General features: G+C 33.9%; 5 protein-coding genes and 1 long non-coding RNA gene across 9 annotated transcripts; 3 read left to right on the forward strand and 3 right to left on the reverse strand.

Moving 5' to 3' along the window:
• Positions 1–52: 52 nt before the first annotated feature.
• On the reverse strand, positions 53–1,631 carry LOC9300263 (40S ribosomal protein S10-3). Its single transcript, XM_021023460.1, has 5 exons — positions 1,526–1,631; positions 1,363–1,411; positions 884–1,163; positions 659–791; positions 53–374 (listed from the first exon to the last, which is right to left on the reverse strand). The coding sequence occupies exons 1-5, from the start codon at positions 1,526–1,528 to the stop codon at positions 300–302; spliced, it is 540 nt and encodes a 179-aa protein (XP_020879119.1). The 5' UTR covers positions 1,529–1,631; the 3' UTR covers positions 53–299.
• A 492-nt stretch (positions 1,632–2,123) lies between these two features.
• On the forward strand, positions 2,124–2,947 carry LOC110225259. The gene is made up of 3 exons (XM_021014548.1): positions 2,124–2,308; positions 2,435–2,516; positions 2,660–2,947. The coding sequence occupies exons 1-3, from the start codon at positions 2,306–2,308 to the stop codon at positions 2,821–2,823; spliced, it is 249 nt and encodes an 82-aa protein (XP_020870207.1). The 5' UTR covers positions 2,124–2,305; the 3' UTR covers positions 2,824–2,947.
• An 82-nt stretch (positions 2,948–3,029) lies between these two features.
• On the reverse strand, positions 3,030–6,173 carry LOC9302000 (protein REVEILLE 6). Of its 4 annotated transcripts, XM_021014527.1 has the most exons (9): positions 5,690–5,781; positions 5,173–5,312; positions 5,036–5,093; positions 4,439–4,562; positions 4,180–4,344; positions 3,959–4,066; positions 3,761–3,870; positions 3,588–3,647; positions 3,152–3,492 (listed from the first exon to the last, which is right to left on the reverse strand). In XM_021014527.1, exons 2-9 carry the CDS (start codon positions 5,307–5,309, stop codon positions 3,421–3,423), a joined length of 834 nt encoding a protein of 277 aa, XP_020870186.1. In that variant the 5' UTR covers positions 5,310–5,312; positions 5,690–5,781; the 3' UTR covers positions 3,152–3,420. The 4 variants fall into 4 exon arrangements, with proteins under 4 accessions (XP_002865926.1, XP_020870170.1, XP_020870186.1 ...); XM_002865880.2 differs by lacking the exon at positions 5,173–5,312 and having other exon boundaries at positions 3,030–3,492; positions 5,690–6,173; XM_021014511.1 differs by lacking the exon at positions 5,173–5,312 and having other exon boundaries at positions 3,030–3,492; positions 3,959–4,063; positions 5,690–6,058.
• A 1,497-nt stretch (positions 6,174–7,670) lies between these two features.
• Positions 7,671–8,580, forward strand: LOC9302001 (heavy metal-associated isoprenylated plant protein 10). The gene is made up of 3 exons (XM_002864141.2): positions 7,671–7,912; positions 8,012–8,090; positions 8,188–8,580. The coding sequence occupies exons 1-3, from the start codon at positions 7,907–7,909 to the stop codon at positions 8,412–8,414; spliced, it is 312 nt and encodes a 103-aa protein (XP_002864187.1). The 5' UTR covers positions 7,671–7,906; the 3' UTR covers positions 8,415–8,580.
• Positions 8,581–10,039: 1,459 nt separating this feature from the next.
• Positions 10,040–11,505, forward strand: LOC9300264. Its single transcript, XM_002864142.2, has 5 exons — positions 10,040–10,145; positions 10,284–10,365; positions 10,460–10,650; positions 10,758–10,836; positions 10,998–11,505. The coding sequence occupies exons 1-5, from the start codon at positions 10,140–10,142 to the stop codon at positions 11,345–11,347; spliced, it is 708 nt and encodes a 235-aa protein (XP_002864188.1). The 5' UTR covers positions 10,040–10,139; the 3' UTR covers positions 11,348–11,505.
• A 1,851-nt stretch (positions 11,506–13,356) lies between these two features.
• Positions 13,357–14,397, reverse strand: LOC9300265. Its single transcript, XR_002329658.1, has 2 exons — positions 14,105–14,397; positions 13,357–14,008 (listed from the first exon to the last, which is right to left on the reverse strand). It is a non-coding gene; the product is annotated as an uncharacterized LOC9300265 (long non-coding RNA).
• Between the last annotated feature and the right edge of the window lie 3,665 nt (positions 14,398–18,062).

Here is an 18,062-nt window from a genome sequence, read left to right on the forward strand (position 1 = left end):
GAAACTTAATCATAAATTTAACGAAACGGATCGAAAAGTTAATATTTTCACAAAATCAACTTGTAATCGTTTAAAGCTGGTTTGATTTGTCCAATGAGGTAATCATTTTTTTTTGCAAGCTCAAATAGGAGAGAAAAGATGGGAGGAAAACATAACTTAAAATTGGATGTTTGCTTCAACAACAAAACTAAACTCAGATAGATTATGAAAGATCCCGGAATTTGAAGTGTAAGTAAAACTTAAAGCTGAAACAACTCCTCCATGTCCATGGTCTTACTGTCAACTAAAGACATTTCCTTTCAAGGCAAACCTGAACCAGATGGTGCAGCCGCGCTGTAACCACCAGCACCACGGCCAAAACCACGGCCACTTCCCTGTTAAACAAGATACAAAACACGATGGAAAGTTAGAACAACGGCAACCAAACAAAGAGAGGGCAGGTAAATATAATCATAAGTAATATATAACTAAAGACTTTGAAACAAATTCACTGCTTAAGTAAAAGATATATGTTCCTTGTAACTAAAATGATAAAGAGAGACTAAAGGTTAATGGTTGATCAGGTTCAGGAGCTCTATGCTAAAGACTACAAGCGTAGCACATTTTATGAAGTTTGTGAGACAGAAGTAAATAAAAGGCATGGTCAGTGAGAATTTACTTGGAAAGATGGCTGGTAATCTGCTGGAGCTCCACCCTTTTCACCCCCAAACTCACCACCACCACGAGGACCTCCACGGTACGCATCACGGTCAGCATACCTGGGACGGTCTCCTCCTTCATGACGAGGTCCCCTGAAGTACCAAGAAACCCCAAACCATCTCATCAAATAAAATAAACAAAGTTTTTGCCAGACATGAAATGAGTTAAGCAAAGAGTTAATCACCTTGAGCGATCACCAGGTGGACCACCAAATGAACGACCAGCAGGCTTAGCTGACTTCTTCAAAGTAGCAGGAACAACATCAGATGGAAGATTAAGATAAGTTCTCAAGAACTCAATTCCTTCATTGGTCAAAAACCAATAGTAATGCATCCACGCAAATGTCTCCCTAACATACTCCTTGGATTTGAAACTCTGCATCAGCTTAATCACTTGCAGGTTCGGGACATCGATCAACGGATGCTTAGCAAGATTGAAATCTTTCTTAGCAAAGCAAACTCCTTCTGCAAAACCCAGAGATAAAATGATAATCAACACAATGCTCATCTTCTAAGGCAAACATCATAATTGCTACCATAACTAGTTAACCTAAACTAGTTCCAAAACCACAATGTTCATCGGCATCACCCTAAAAAATGAATCGATTCGCTCACAGAAGCTGAAGAAAACAGAGATCTAAGAAAAGTTTAACGTAGAACGAACCTTTGAAAAGGTACTTGCAGATTTCTTTGCGGTTAGCCTCTGAGATAATCTGAGAGAAAGAAGGAAGAAGAAAATGGTTAAAATTCAACGGAACAACATTCTAACACACCGGAGAATATGATGGGGATAGATAAATAGATCAAAGAGCAGAGCTTGTGTGTACCATTGTATCGGTAGGAGATCTTGCTCGTGCAGAGACGGAACTTCGAGAGAGCAAAAACTAGGGTTTTCACAGGATCAGAGAAGACGATGATTTTATATGCTTTGTTTTGGGCCTATAATGGGCCTTCATTTTGGGCAGTATCATAAGAGGGAGGAGACTGAGAAATAAACTCAAAATGAAAAAAACTTATTCTGTGTCTTGCAAATTGAATTAAGAGACACATTATTTAGTTGTGATATTTTTATCAGGTTAATTAATATTATTATCAAAATTTATTTGATGATAATTATATTTTAATATTTATTACTCAGTACTTACAATCCTTCCATGCGTCGTGTATTTATATGTGGTTTATATACTTTTGATATTTTTATCAGATCAATTAATAATTTTTCTGCAAATGTGTTTACTATAAAATAAATTACTACATTAGATTTTTTTTTTTACATAATCATCTTGTTAAAATAATTTCCAGTTTATTAATTTCTTTGCTCTATATTAAAACAAAAAATCTTTTGAGAGATAAATGTATTTTTGTGTTGTTAAAAAAAAAAATGATAAATGTATTTTTGTGTCAAAGATATGTTATGAGAAATTGTGACAAATATCAGAACAGATTGTGAAATTAAGAGATAAATGTACTTTAATAGATTATTTCCAAAAAAAAATCCATTTTTTTCAGTAATATATATAGAGGTTGATGAGGAAGCCAGTTTGTAATCAGAGTCTAGTCCATCATCTTCTTCTCTTCCCCTTCCAAACTTTTGAGTTTTTCAAAAAATGGTTCGTTATGTTTCCTATTGAACCTGTTGTTATTTTTCTTAGTAAACCTATGAACAAAATCTTTTACTTTTTATGTGATTATATCATAAATTCACTAAAGCTCTAGTTTTATTTCATTGTTTGCAGTCGATGACAATTGTATTCAAGTATGCAGAATGTCCCGAAAAACAATGGCGTAAAGGATTCAAACTTGCGGCTTGTTTTCCAGGTACACCTACACACACCTAACGATTATATTCAACCAAATTAAACCATTTGTTGTATATAAATCGATTATTATAAATGCGATTAATATTACTTAGACTTACGAATTTTGAATAGTGTGAATGATTGTCATCTTTTTATTGTTAGGAGTTGATGCTCCATGTTGTGGTATCATGCCAAACGTATTTGCTGTAAGGGGAGAAAATATTGATCAAGACAAATTACTGCAGAAATTGAAGAAGATCTTGAAATCTGTTGAAATTCTTGATCACTCAGAATACCCTCCACATTATTTTTTTTATCATATCTAATAATGATGTTTATTTTTTTCTTTCTTGTTGGGCAAATAATGATGTTTAATTATGTTTTTATATTCTAAAAAAATAATTGGACTTTGGTGTAAGTCTTAAGATATGTAATTATATATGGTCAAATTAAATTATATATTAGTCCATTAAAAGCCTTTTGTTCAAAAAGAATGATTTTCCATGGATGCATATCCATATTGGTCTACAAATTCACCTTATTTCTTCCTCTATTAACGAATGAAAACAAAAGCAAAGACAACTCAATTAAGAGATTTGTCTCCCATCAAAGAGACTGATACATGCTGATGCTTTAACAAAAGCTAAAAACAAATTTGAGAGAAGGAATGGTATTTAACTTATGATAGTAATACACTGTACATGTACCATCCTTAACCCAAAAGACGTATATTTATACCATTAACAATAATATCTAAACCCTCTCGATCTCAGCTTCATCTTCTTCATATGTACAAACTACAAACAAAAACTCACAACAGAATCTCTATTCAATAGCCATCTGGTTGTTGGCTCATCTGAGACACTTTTCACAATTCTCCTCTTCTATTAAACTTCATGTAGAGATTTCAGGTGGGTCTTTGTTTAAGGTTTATTCACTCCATCACGATCAGTTGCTGTCTCAGATCCGATATCATAAGACGAAAGAAGCCGTCTCTGTTGTTTTTGAAATCAATAAGTGTCTTGAGGTTAGTTATGATACAGGGTTTCAAGTTAAGATTGACTAGGAGTTTGTGGAGTAAAATACTTGCATGATCCTCAAAGTCAGGACTAGACAAGTTGATGGATAGATTTCTCATCAATAGTAACACCTGTTTGGTGGAGGCAAACAAAGGAAAAAATAATTAGTTTTAACCATTTGTTCCGTTGGACCGACGTGGTTTCAATTAAGATTGATGTAAAACTGAAGAGACACGAAACGTACTGTTTCAACATCTATGGGGTCCATCTTCTTTAGCTTTTGTAGATGATTACTTGCATATGGGTCAAAAACACTTCCAATGAAGCCGTATACTTGGGCAAAGTCCGGTAAAACTGAAAAAAAAGGAGGAACTGTCTAGTAAAAAATGGTAAATATGTTACAAACAAAAAGATAAATAGAAGACGATGTAACGATGCTTACCTCGTAATGAATGGCCAACATTTCCCTGGTCACTTGCGTCCCTGTTGGATTGTGGTCTTGGCGTATTTTCAGAACTACTAGAACAATTGTTATTAGCTCCTGCTCCTGCTGTTTCCATCAGAAAGTGGAACAACAATATTTTTCATTAAGTAAAATTTGAATAGGAGAATATATTAAGAGAGTAATAGTAATTGCATAATGCTTGTAAATTAGAATAGAACCTTTTGGGAGGGGTGTGAAGCTAATTGTTTGCGCATTATTTGTCCATGGATCGGCAACAGTGGTTGGAGAAGTCATCAGCATTGAAGAAGACTCGGGCCTAAACATAAAACTTGGGTCATTTGGTTCAGATGTTGACTTGAATGATCCTGGTACTTGAGGTTGCACTGTACATTGCCATAGAAATGCATCAATATAGTTTTTCAGTAAGTAAACAACAATACAACTTCAAATAATTTTTTTGCAGTAGTTATAACGTACCATTCTTGTGAGCCTTCTGAGGATATGGATGAGCAGCTTTCCTTTTAGGTCGAGGGGGAGGGAGATGTTCACCCGTCCCACTCTTTTGTACCTTAAGAAAATACTTCTGAGCATGACTTCGTATCTGCGGTACCAAAGGAGTACATATAAGAAGGCATAATAGAGCTCAACAAGCTCACTTATCTAATGCAAAATATATCTACAGATGACACTTCATTTCATCCCATGGTGATCCGCGATAAAAGCATTTGACACTCTTGCTCCTAATAGCTCAAAACAGGTTCAGACAATAAAGTTGTTATAAGAAGGCATAATAGAGCTCAACAAGCTCACTTGTCTAATGCAAAAATATCTACAAGTAACACTTCATAAACTCTTATGGTGATCAGTGACAAAAGCATGTGACGCTCTTGCTCCTAATATCATTTTCAGACAATAAAGTTGTTTTAAAAGAAAACTTTGTGGAGATATCAAATGAGAAGAAACAACCTCAATCCAAAGTAACACTGAGGGCCCAAAAGAAAAATGACAGAATTAAACAACTAGAGTAGGCGAAAAACAAAGTAACTCAGAAGACATTTCTTCTTTTTACTGTACCTGAATCACTGTCTTTGACCCAATAAAAGCTTCAATCTTCTTCCAGTCTCTATCAAACCTAAAATGATAAAACACAAGCACAAGAGATATCAGATCAACCACCAGAAACCTGAATATAGGAGATATCTAATCCTAACCTAAGATTGTACGCATTACAATACACAACGGAATTAACAATGAACAGTACAATCATAGCCTCTACTAGAACTACTCCAAGACCTTTCCCACTATATATCAACCTTAGTACTTCAATTACTCCCTTACCATTGTTCATAGACTGTTACAAGAAAGCAAAAAAAGCATCTCATTGAACACAATTTCAAGACATTCACACTCATTTTTCGACATCTTGGTCTTCTCAATGCTTATCAGACGCCTAATTCAATAAAATGAGAAAACATAGACAAATCCATCTGCCCTAATCCAACTCTCAATTCCAATTCTATCTCCAAAGAGCAATCTAATTCCAATGGTTCAACACAGCACAATTCAGAATCTATCGAAACATAATTTGCACATTATCCAAATTAAACCCTAATTAACCAAAATTGAAGCTAATTCTCCCCAAATCGAATCTCAAAATAGCTAAAATCCCAAAGAGAATAAATAGCCATTAGCGAGAAATGTCAAAGCTCAAAATGATTTAAAACTCACAATTGAAGAGCTTCAAGGAATTTATCATGCTCAGGCTCAGTCCAGCTCTCTCTAGACTTAGTAATAGTATAAGGCTTTCTAATCTTCTTACTTAAATCCTCCTCTGAAGAAGAAACCATCGCCGTCGCATCCGTCACAGTCACGGCGGTAGAAGAAGTCGTCGGTGAAGAAGAAACGGCGGCGGTAAAGGAAGGTCCAAGACCTGGAACATTCATACCCGTCGGATCCAAAAAATATCCGTCGGAAAGATTCGGATTTCTAGACACCATAAGGAGAATTTTGAGGAATTTTGGTTTATTTGCTCTGTTGGTTTAAAAAGCTGTGTAGAAGAGAAAGGAGAGGAAAATGTGGCTTATGAGAAAGAAGACGGCAGAGATTTATTATATATATAAATTTATTTATAAGCTATAGTTTTTAATTTTATGTGTGTATTTTGTGTTACTCGATGAAAGAAACGATTCTTGTGATCGTTTTTGAGGTCGGCAAAATAGCCTTGTCACCTAATATAACGTGCCACGTATTTGGAACTTTTTAATATAAATTTCCATTTGTGTTTTGTATCCGTTTATACCCAAAAACGGTTTTTTTTTTTTTTGAATTTCGGATTGTTTTATCTTTGGGTTAGGTAAAGTTTTTTCTAATTGTCCAAATTTTATGGATTGTGGATCCTTTAAAGTTTGAACTGATGGGCAAATGGGTATTATTTAGCCCATTATGAAACATCAATATGTCCAATCTATTTTCGTTTAGTAGTTTTTGTAATATGAATCTCAAATCTGGGTTTTTTGGCTAGTGGGCCAAATCGGAAAAAGCGAGAGGAAGCCCAATAACTAGTAATGCCGGGAAGCAGTTACAAAGTGGTTTTTGTCTTTAATGTTAGCGCGTTTCTCTTTCCAAGTGGTGGCGTGATTTATTTTGGTTTGGGATTTGTCGATGAGAATTCAAGATGGTTTAGTTAGGTTTAGAGCATCTCCATTGGGATTGGGAGTGTATGAGCCAATAAAACAGAATAAAAAATTTAAAAATGAGGAGAGAGGACAGACACTGTTTCTCATTTGAGAAACTCTGAGACATCCATTTTTATAGTTGTCTTCTTCTGATTGGTTTAAATAAACAATTAAATAATAAAAAATTAATATTATTTTATTTGTTAGACACTCAATAGAGTGTCTGACTGATGGAAATGCTCTTATATATACTAGGTAAAAACCAGCTCGCCCTTATGGGGCATTTCACTCGACACTCGTTCAAAACATTCGATTATCATCATTACCAATATAATCACCATATTAAATAGACGTACAGCATCGAAATTCTAATTAGATGAGTTTAGAACGTTGTGACTCCTCATACTTTCACAATTTTTCTTATTAATGAATATGTTAATGTTTATTAATAATCTGAAGCTGAAACTTACGTATTAACAACATCTATATTTTATTAATACAAAAGACATTTGTAAACATGGTAGCAGCCGTAGATACCATAATTTGATAGATTTATTGTACGTGTACGTATGTCCCACGACGTAAAAAACTAGATGAACACAAGTTTTTCCAAAATTAATTTTTGCAAATAGAGTTTGCTTCAATCGATTCATAGAACACCCACATCTTCTATAATCTATACATTTTTTTGTTTAATTTGTTGGCAATCCTTTCAAGTTTTGAGTTTATTCACCTCCTTTCAAGTTTCTATTGAACCATTCTAATTGTTTATCATGCATATATAACAATTAACAACACGACGATTAAATCATGAATTATATACTAAATAGATATTTGATTCCTATCTTTGACAAGGTTGAGTAGTTCTTTATTATACGATCAGAAGGTTGATTTAATCGCTCTTGTCATCTTATATAGACGAGATAATAAAAGACAAAAAGATCTCACGTATATGCATAATTATAACATGGTATCAGTTGGAGCTACTAATTAAAGTACTAAACTAAAGAGGCGTAACCACACATTCTAACAATCTATTATATTGGAAGACTCAAAACTGTTTTTATTCATCTTGATTTAAGCGTACCTATTTTAGTTTCTACCTTCGATGGCTTGACTTAATCATTTCATATTCGCAAATTCAAGACAAAAGATATGTGTGTATATATATGGGGGGAAACAAAGGTTTATGAGAAAACTACGAGTTTGAATTCGTATTCATTTACATATCATTCCTCTCCAATCATCAAGCTTTCTATATTTTTCGAAAATGCCGGTACGTCTTTTCTTTTAGTTACTTTATATTTTCAGAAAACAAAAGTTACTACTTATACACAAACAAACTGTCTAAAGCTTCAAACTCAAATCTTTGCAGGAGAAAGTGGTATTCAAGCTGGAAGTTTTTGAGGAAAGAATCAAACGGAGAGCTATGAAAGTTGTATGTGACTTTCCAGGTATAATAATATGTACAAATCAATGTTTATATATAAGTAATTTAATCTATTTAGGCTTTGATACAAATATTTAAGCAATAATGTTTGTTGTTGTTAGGAGTTACTTTGATAGACGTGAAGGAAAAAGGTAAACTAAAGGTGAATGGAGAATTTGATAAGTTTGAAATGACGAAGAAACTTAAGAAGGTATATGAATTTGTTGACATTATCGCGGTTGGACCGGATGGAGAACCAGCGAAAAATCAGAAGCTGGTTAAAAAGCCTGAACCAAAAGTGAAGAAAGCACCATCTTACCGTGGTTGGAATTTGGGTTTCTTTAAGTAATCGATTTGAAGTCGTCGTGATCGGTTTGGTTTCCATGGACCATTGTATTCTAGTAATATTTTATCTCATTTTTCTGAAAAATTGTTTGTCCGTTATATGTAATAACTATGTGGTGCATATATTCATATTGGCATTCTACTATATTTTGTTAACCTTAAGTTTTGATCATCCAATTGACAACAACATAAACAAATCTGTCTTCTGAATTTTCTATGTTAAGTAAAAGAGTCACATTTGATCGCTTTTCATAAGCAACACTTAATTCTTATCACTAGCAACTAGATAGATGCTCAAATTAATCCTGGCCAAAGTGTCAGAAAATTTAGTCAACGTTTGATAGATTATTGTTATCATTCAACTTCGTTCCAAGATAACCACACTTATTCCTTCTAATTCGTTTATAGTATATCGTCAATAATCTAACCAATTGAACTCATCATTTAGCCGTCATATTATTATATCACAAGTGTTTCTTCTTCTTAATAGACTTTATTTTTTGCGACATACAATAAAATTCATTAAGCCCTGTATTTCTGTCGGTTTTCTTAAATAATAAATACAAATATAATTTAGAAGATTCGTTAGAGCTACTAACTTTGTCAGTGCCGGCCCGGTAAATTTGGGTGCCCTAAACAAAATTAAAGCCATAAAAAAAATTCTTTTAAATTAGATTTTTACCATTAAAAAGAGTGTTGTAGTTGTCTCTAAAAGCCAACAATATTTTTAAAAGGCCCTACAAAAATTATTGTATATAAGAAAACTTAACAAATTTTTAGGTAAAAAGGCCTTCAAATTTTGAGGCCCTAATCGGTGGCTTCGGTGGCTTGCCCTCTGCGCCGGCCCTGAACTTTGTGTTACATTAGGATCATCATAACTTATATTTTCATGATATTCATCACCGTTAATTGTTAGTAAATTCATGAAAATCCATAGAGAATAATTGTGAGTTTGTGATTCACCAAAGCATGTATTTCTAGATCTTCATCAACAACTAGTATTAGTAATAGAGTTGAAACTGTTGCATTGGCGAATAACTAAATAATCAAAAGGATGAAATTGTGTAGTTAAAAATTATTTGTTAATCAATACATGTGGTACAAATAAATTCACAAAAATTTAGAGAAAATATTTTATCCAAAAAGAATGAATGTTTTTTTTCTTCTTCTAAATATTTTATCTTTGTTTAGAGTTAGTAAATGAAAGAGTCCATGTCTGAAGACCATTATTGTCTGCTGGGTGGACCGAATACACATATGGAATTGATGTTCTTCGAAGAAACTTTGAGGTTCTTTCGTATGTTCTTTACGTCTTCAGTTTAATAGTTTCTTAATTGTATTATAGAGTTAACGAAAAAACAATATCGTATATTTTACTATAACACGGTATTAGTTGAAGCCACTAAAGTAAGAGACCATGCCACCTTCCATTCTATTATTTAGAAAAACTTTTTTTGATAATATTCATTTAGAAAGACTTAACTTGATTCAACTTGTTTTCATTCTACCTTTCTTATTATACAAAAAGACTCAAAACTGTTTGTATTGGTCTCAATGTTAAAAAAATGACTATTTTGTTTTATAATTTCCTATGGCTGGACCTAATTAATCATTACTATATTCACTAGTTACAAACAAAACATTGTATATATAAACGGGGAAACAAAGAGTTAATCTGCTAAGTTACAACCATATTCCTTCACTCTCCAATCTTTTTAAGAATCCAAAAATGCCGGTTTACCTTATTTTCCTTTTCTTTTTTTCTTCAGTTTCTTAGATTAGTTTTAAGCAATTGAATTTCAATGGTTTAATATCATCTACGGTAGGATTTTTAATATAGTTATGGCTTATACAATGAACTGCTAATTTGCAGGAGGAGACAGTTGATTTCAAGATGGATGTTTCTGATGAAAACATCAAACGGGAAGCTATGAAAATTGTCTGGATGTTTTCAGGTATATGGTTGTATTAGTGAAACCAAATAAATCAATAAGTAATATCATCTATTGAAGCTTAGAAAAATGAAGCAATAATATTTGTTGTTATTAGGAGTTACTTTCGTAGACATCAAGGAAAAAGGTATACTAAAGGTCAGGGGAAAATTTGATAAGATTGAAATTGGGAGGAAACTACATGAGCTAGATAAATCTGTTGACATAATCAACCCATTGGGAAAACCGGGGCAATATCGCATTCCGAGTTTAACTACAGTCTACAGTTATTTTACCCCAAAAATACAGGTTCGTTTTTTCAAATTTTCAGATTATTTTTAAGCAATTAAACATTTAATGGTTCATATCTGGATTTAATAAAATTGTTACTTGTACCATGAACTGCAATTTTGCAGGAGGTAGTTGTATTCAAGTTTAAAGTTCTTGATGAAAAACTGAAACGTGATGCTATGAAAGTTATCTGGGAGTTTTCAGGTACACAAACGACAAACCTATGGTTATATTATTAAACCAAATGAATGAATTATGGCTGGTTTGACCAAAAAAAAAAAAAGAATTATGGCTGGTTATTCTGTTTACGAAATTTTAATCTATTTAGTCTTTAAAACAAAGCGTTACTGTTTTTTGGTTATTAGGAATTACTTCGGTTGAGGTGAAGAGAGTTGATCGACTAGAAGTGAAGGGAGGAGAATTTAACAAAATCGCAATGTCGACGAAGCTAAAGGGCATAGATGAATCTGTTAGCGTTTTTATCAAGGCTGGACCAGATGGACAAGTTGATGTGACAAACTTTAACACCAACTCTCTGCGAACAACTTTACGTGTTCCTGCCCCTGTACCTATTCGTGTGCCTGCCCCTGCGCCTCCGCCTGCTCCTGCTCCTGAGCCTGTGTCTGCTTATGCGCACAAGCGTCTTCATGTGCCTGTTAAAACTTCAATTTGGACAAGGTGCTTTCGACCAATTTCCCGGCGACTTTGTCCATGAAATCAGTCTTCGGAATGACGGGATATTGGAGTCATTGAATTCCTTGTAATGAACATTATAGCTTATTTACATGTCAAAATCAAAGTCAAATTCAATGAGATATGCATGTAAAAAATGGCTAGATTGAGAAGCTAATAAAACTTTCAAAAATTGACTAATTGTCAAAATCAAATTAAAAAAAAAAAAAAACAAAAACAAAAACAATCCACTAGTATATATAGTGAATAACTTACAACAAGATTCACTACAAAGTTCACGAGAAGGTTTCCAGCAGTGTGTTTATCCCGCTGCACTATGCCGCTACATCTGCTGGCCTTTAAGAGAAGTTTCTAGATAAACTTGTGTTACACGTCAGGTTGATATGTTTCCATTAAACTGGCCATAACTCTTAAACAACAGCTCAAATTTGCACGAAATCGCCACCATTAGAAATCTAACTCAATTTTATATAACACCAAAGACACACAAAGACATTATAGGACTTCTACAATGCAAGAAGACTAATTAGGCATTTAATGCAAAAGAAAAACTCATGTTTAACCAACAACCGAACCTTTAGGTTTAATACATACATAGACGATTATCCAAAATTATACATATTTGTTATGTAATAAAGATTGAAGTATTTTGGAGAAGTCAAAGAATATAAAAAATTGAAGATGGAATGTCATTTTAACTGAACCCTTGAGCACAAAACAAGCGTTGGAGAAGGCCGAGAAAACGCAATCCTGATAACAAAGAGAAACCACTCTATTATGGATCAATTTTTCGATGATGCGAATAAGGTGAGATTTTTGGCTGGTTCATGCGGTTTGTGCCGTCTCTCATTACGTTTTCTCCAAAAAATAAGATATTGTTACCTGAAAAGCCATGTTATAGAACATCCTAATTTATCTTCTATACTGTATTATATGCCGTTTTAATTTTCTTCGGAATCAATTTCCACCTCCCTTAAATTCTTTCTTCAACTAATCCACACTATACAAAACATATCTATGCTTTAATGTTTTTTTTATTTTTTTGAAATTTAATTGTGACAAATTGGGTATTTCATTTCCTAGCTTCTAAGAAATTGTGATGTTCTTTCTTATATCCTATAGACCTATACGTCTTGAGTTTAATTTTTCTTATATTATAGAGATAACGACAAATAATATTGTATAACACAACACGCTGTTTTGATTCTACTAAGAGCATCTCCAATGGGGGAGTTCTCTCTATGAGCTCTCTCAAATTTTTTATTATAAATTTTAAGAAAATGTTTGATGAGAACTTTTGTTTTTTTTTTTTAATTTTTCTGTGTCCAATGGTAGGTTCTCTAGTGGGGTTCTCTTAGAGCACCCTTATCCATGGACTCTTAGATGAATCTTAGCCAAATCTTAAGCTAAGATTTGTGAAGAAAGAGCTCTTATATAAGAGCTTTTAGGTTTATATTTAAGCTTTTTCTTCACAAATCTTACCTTAAGATTTGGCTAAGAGCCCATGGATAATGGTGGTCTTAGAAAAAAAAATTTATAAAATTTTTTGTTTTATAAAACAATAATTATTGCAATTCATAAAAATATTAAACATACATTATTTTCAAACATTTAAAAAAATATTTGCAAAAACAAAACCGGAATAACGATTAGTTGTACTCTTGATTGTTGCGAAATTTTTGTCATATATGCTCAACCAAATCAGCTTTCAATTATTGATGCATATCATGATCACGAATGCGATTTCAAATGCCCATCATATTCCCGATTTTTGACAATTTTTTTTTTTCAAACCATATAAACTATTTTCACTTATTTTATGTGTTATGCCATTGTTTAATGTCCCTTGTTTTTGCTGGGACATGGCTTTTAAATTGCTATGAACGTTTCTTCTAAAGCGTGGGGCACTTCACAAGCATTTTTAATGTTCTTGTTAACTCACATACCCTCAAGAAGATAAACGAGTGTAGGTATTAAGTAACAACGCTAAATGCTAAACAATTTCGCTACATCTACCAAGGCCAACACGGAAACAGAGTCGAGCCACATTTCAGACTTATTAAACAAAACAAGCACAGATCATGTAAAAACCAACGATGATAAAGAGACAAGTAGGATATAATTCCAGTAGAGAAGAAGTTCGATTTGTCATTAAAAAGAACAGAGGAGATAAGAATGGAAACATAGTTCATCAATTATTTCTCATGAGCTTTACAAGGCCCCAAAAACACAAACCACCAAAGTTTTAAAACAAACGAGACATGAACTTCTTAAACCATAAGAGAGACGAGATTTAGAAACCACCACAGAGACGGAGGACCAAGTGAAGAGTAGACATTTTATTAGCCTGAGTGGAAACATTCTTATACCAACCAGTCTCTTCACAACACTGAGATTAGCTTGCAAACTGTATAGACATTTTATTTCAGTACTGTAAGATTAAATGTTTAGGACTAAAGAAATCCAAATTCACAAAAGAATCTCGCTTCAAAACTGGCTAACTTGGATAATATTGTTCTTCATCACCACAAAAACCTCATTTCAAACTACAAAGCCTAAACCACACAAAAAAGCAGGGAGTAGAGATAAGAGAGAGCACCGTCGGACAGCAATCGAGCACTGCTCCGCCATGTAAGAACTCCCCTTTCAACGAATTGGTGCTCACATCATACAATCTCACACGCTTAATTGCAGCAAACACACAACAACAGAACAACAAAAAAAAGCTTTAGAAGAAGAAGAGACTTCAATTAAATCAGTAAAAACCAAAGAAAGGGACCTTATCCCATGAAGAAACGAGGAGTTACTGTTATGGAAAATCGGAGATTGGAAAAGCCGTCGGACGGCGGATTCGAGAGCTCACGACCGGCAGACGGAGTTGAAGTCATTTTTCCCGTTGAAGATCACAAATTCTAGGGTTCCGGATGAAATACCTCTCACCCACCATAATTTCACCTTTAATTTCACTCTCCATCATAGGATTCATCGGAAAACAATGCATCACCCTGTGATTTATCGGATTCCGCCATCGCACAAATCGCCCGAGAGAGATAGAAAGTAGGGCAAAAAAAATCGATGAAAACAAAGTACAAAAGGCGTTTTTTTCTTCCTTTTATTAAAATGCAACAGCCAATGAACGACCGCCACGTACCCGTCTCTCTTGTGTTCCCAAATCTCTCCAGAGAGAACCACCTCTCTTCTTAATTTGCCTTTTTGATTTATTTTTATTCCAATAAACCAAGAGAACCTCACAAAAATTTGCTTACAACCTCCCATTGGAGGTGCTCTAAAGTAAGAGACCAGGCCACCTTATTATTTAGAAAGACTAAACTAGAAAGACTTAAATTGTTTGTACTGGGCTTGTTGTACAAAGTTGACTATTTTCTGTTATAGTTACGTTCAAGTGGCTGGACCTAATCACTGCTATATTCACTAGTTACAAACAAAATATCGTATAAATATACAGGGAAGGCTGGGAAGCCAAAGGTTTATTGTCGTGCAGGCTGAGAGGTTGCAATCACCTTCACTTTCCAATCTTAAAAACATTCCCAAAATGCAGGTTCGTTTTTTCAATTTTTATAAAAGTTTTAAGCAATTAAAATTTCAATGGTTTTATATTATCTATGGTAGGAATTCTGTAAAATATTTATATGTATATAATTTAATATAGTTATTGATTATACCAATAAACTGCTAATTTGCAGGAGGAGACAGTTGAATTCAAGATGGATGTTTCTGATGAAAAGATAAAACGGGAAGCTATGAAATGCAGGTTCGTCTAGTATCTACAGTAGGAATTATAGATTATAGAGTTAATAAAATTATTACTTATACCATGATTTATTATTTTGCAGGAGATAATTGTATTCAAGTTTAAAGTTCTTAATGACCGCATCATACGGGATGCTATGGAAGTTATATGGGAGTTTCCAGGTACACCAACACAAATCCATGGTTCTATTAAACCAAATAAAAATCAATGATAGATTGATAGTAAGATGATTTTAATATGTTTAGGCTAGAAGAAGTAAGGCATTAATGTATGTTTGCTATTAGGAGTTACTTCGGTAGAGGTCAAGGGAGATGCCGATCAACTAGAGGTGAATGGAGGAGAATTTAGTAAAATTGTAATGGCCGCGAAACTCAAGGACATAGATGAATCTGTTAGCTTTATCATCAAGGCTGGACCAGATGTAGAGGCACCCAATAATGCAACCTCATATGGTACAAATTCTAAGATCAAGGATGCTCTATCAGCTTTCCGTGCGCCTAAGCCTGCGCCTCCGCATACGCCTGAGCCTACGTATGCGCGTGGGCGTGGAAAAAGTTTTAACCATGATCGATTAATTATACCACAGCAGCCAATCCTCAACGATGTTGCTGCGGGTGTACGTAACTTTATGTATAAACCAGACCCGAATCAGCGTGCTGAGATCAATTGGGGGAAAAAACCACAACCTGAAGTCAAGCATCAGGAGCAAGGAGGAGGATTATTTGGATACTTTGGTAAGAAGCAACAACCTCAAAAGGAAAAACCCGTCCGTGAAATCCCAAAACCACAGTCTACCGCAAGTACATCAAAAAAAGGTACAAAAACAGAACTGAGGTGTACTTTCAGTCTGGTTGATTAGATTTCTTTTAATAGGATGAACTTGAGGTATGATTGGTTTGAGCTCCATTGACTATATATCATGTCTTGACTAAAATGCCATCTCATCTTCTAAATAAAGTTTGTCTCGGTGGTTATCACATATTTGCATATTATATATTATATTGTTTTTTTAACCTTAATTATTTGTGTTAAACCATCTCATGCAGAAGAAGAAACCCAAAGTTTAACCTCATCACTAATTACGGGGTTAGGCACTATGAATCCCTTTCAATCCAAAACACAAAACAGTCAGATGATGTCCTCACAATCGAGTGGATCCACAAGAATCCAATATGCAACACGAAAGGGAACTTAATCTACAATGCAAGGAAGGACAGATGATTCTATTAATTATCTAATAGATTCTCTGCTGACTGCTCAGCTCGTCCAACTTCTCAGTTAACAGTTCAGCTCGTCCAGCTTTTCAGTTGATTGCTCAGCTCGTCCAACTTCTCAGTTAACAGCTCAGCTCGTCCAAATCGTCCCCAAGCTATCCAGCACGTCGACAGATCGCCTAGCTGCAAATATGGTCTAGCTCCCACTTATTGTAATATGAACTACGAATGGCTTGATCCCTTTCTAAGGATACGTAGGCAGTCTTTCACAAGGCGCAGCTATAAAACAAATAAACTCTATGTTTATCACGAGAACGGCCTAACTCTTGACCTTCAACGCAATGAGAATGTTTTTCCCTTATCAAAGAACTTACAAATATACTTAATTGAAATTCGTGCATCAACAGAAATGAAAATTTTATAATTTAGAAAATTATCTAGACTATCCTTCTTTTCGCTAGCTAAAAAGATACATGGGCTTACTGGACCGATCATATAGTTGGCCCATACGACGTTGACAGTATCGCTGCGCTTATGTTAGTAGTCAGTTTTTGCATGGAAATTACGACGAATTTATGGACTTTTTCAGTTTATGGTTCCTCAAGGATATATGTCTTTTTTTTTATCTTTAATAGAAGAAAGAACAATTTATTTTTCAATTATAATTCAACATGAAAAAGGGGAATTAAATTACATTATTCAATCAAGTTAGACGAATGAAATTCAATAATTTCATTTTTTTAATATAGTGAACTACGTAAAGCTTCAATTTTATTTACATGTTAATCTGCAGCAAAGCACTAATGTTCTATTCAAGTTGGAAGTTCATGAAAGAAAGAAAAAGAAAGCTGTGAAAGATGTACAGTATGTGGGTTTTCAGGTACTAACACATCTCAATGGTTATACAAAACCTAAACTAAACCAATGATTTTGGTTATACATGATTTGATATTACATATAAGTAGTTTCATTTAGGATGAACTCTTTAAGCCATTCATACCATTGTTTTTCTTGTAAGGAGTTACTTCACTAAACGTGATGGAAGAAGGGAAACTTAAGGTTACGGGTGAATTTGATAATTATGAAATGACGAAGAAACTGAATAAAATATGTAAACATATTGCCATAATCGCAGCTGAACCCATTAGGGAACCGGAGCAAAACCGCGCCTATAACTCACCCTCGTCCGTCCATACCTCACCCTAGTCCGTCGAGAGTTCGAGGCGAAAACTCGGATGGTTGTATAATCATGTGAATTGAATATATCTTTTGTCCAATTTGTTAAGTATCTCATAAGAAAGAAAAAAAATATAGTTTAAGGTAGCGATCTGTTTGAGCTACATGCATAGGGACCGTACTCTAGTGATATATATCATCGCATCTTCTAGTTTCCTTAATTCTAACATTTTTGTGGTGTTTGTTTACATATTTGCGTTTCGTACGTTTTTTTTTCTAAATTCAGCTGATGATTTGGGTCATCCAATGTGTTTTTTTTTCAATAGTATCAATAAAAGATTGGCACCTTTTCTATTTTTGAAGTAAAATGTTAAACATCTTTAAAAATGATGAATTTCAACGTAACAAATATAATTCATACCAGAAGCTTTGTAATTAACTTTATTAAGTCCAAAACGGAGCAGATTAGATAGTTAAAAATTATATACCAGAATTTGGGGTTAATTAGCAAGCTCACATTTATATACGACAACTTCATCATCTTATCTCTCCAAAGTTTTCGATACTTTTTGGAT

The sequence above is a fragment of the Arabidopsis lyrata genome (assembly GCF_000004255.2).
Source record: "Arabidopsis lyrata subsp. lyrata unplaced genomic scaffold ARALYscaffold_8, whole genome shotgun sequence".
Lineage (NCBI taxonomy): Eukaryota > Viridiplantae > Streptophyta > Magnoliopsida > Brassicales > Brassicaceae > Arabidopsis > Arabidopsis lyrata.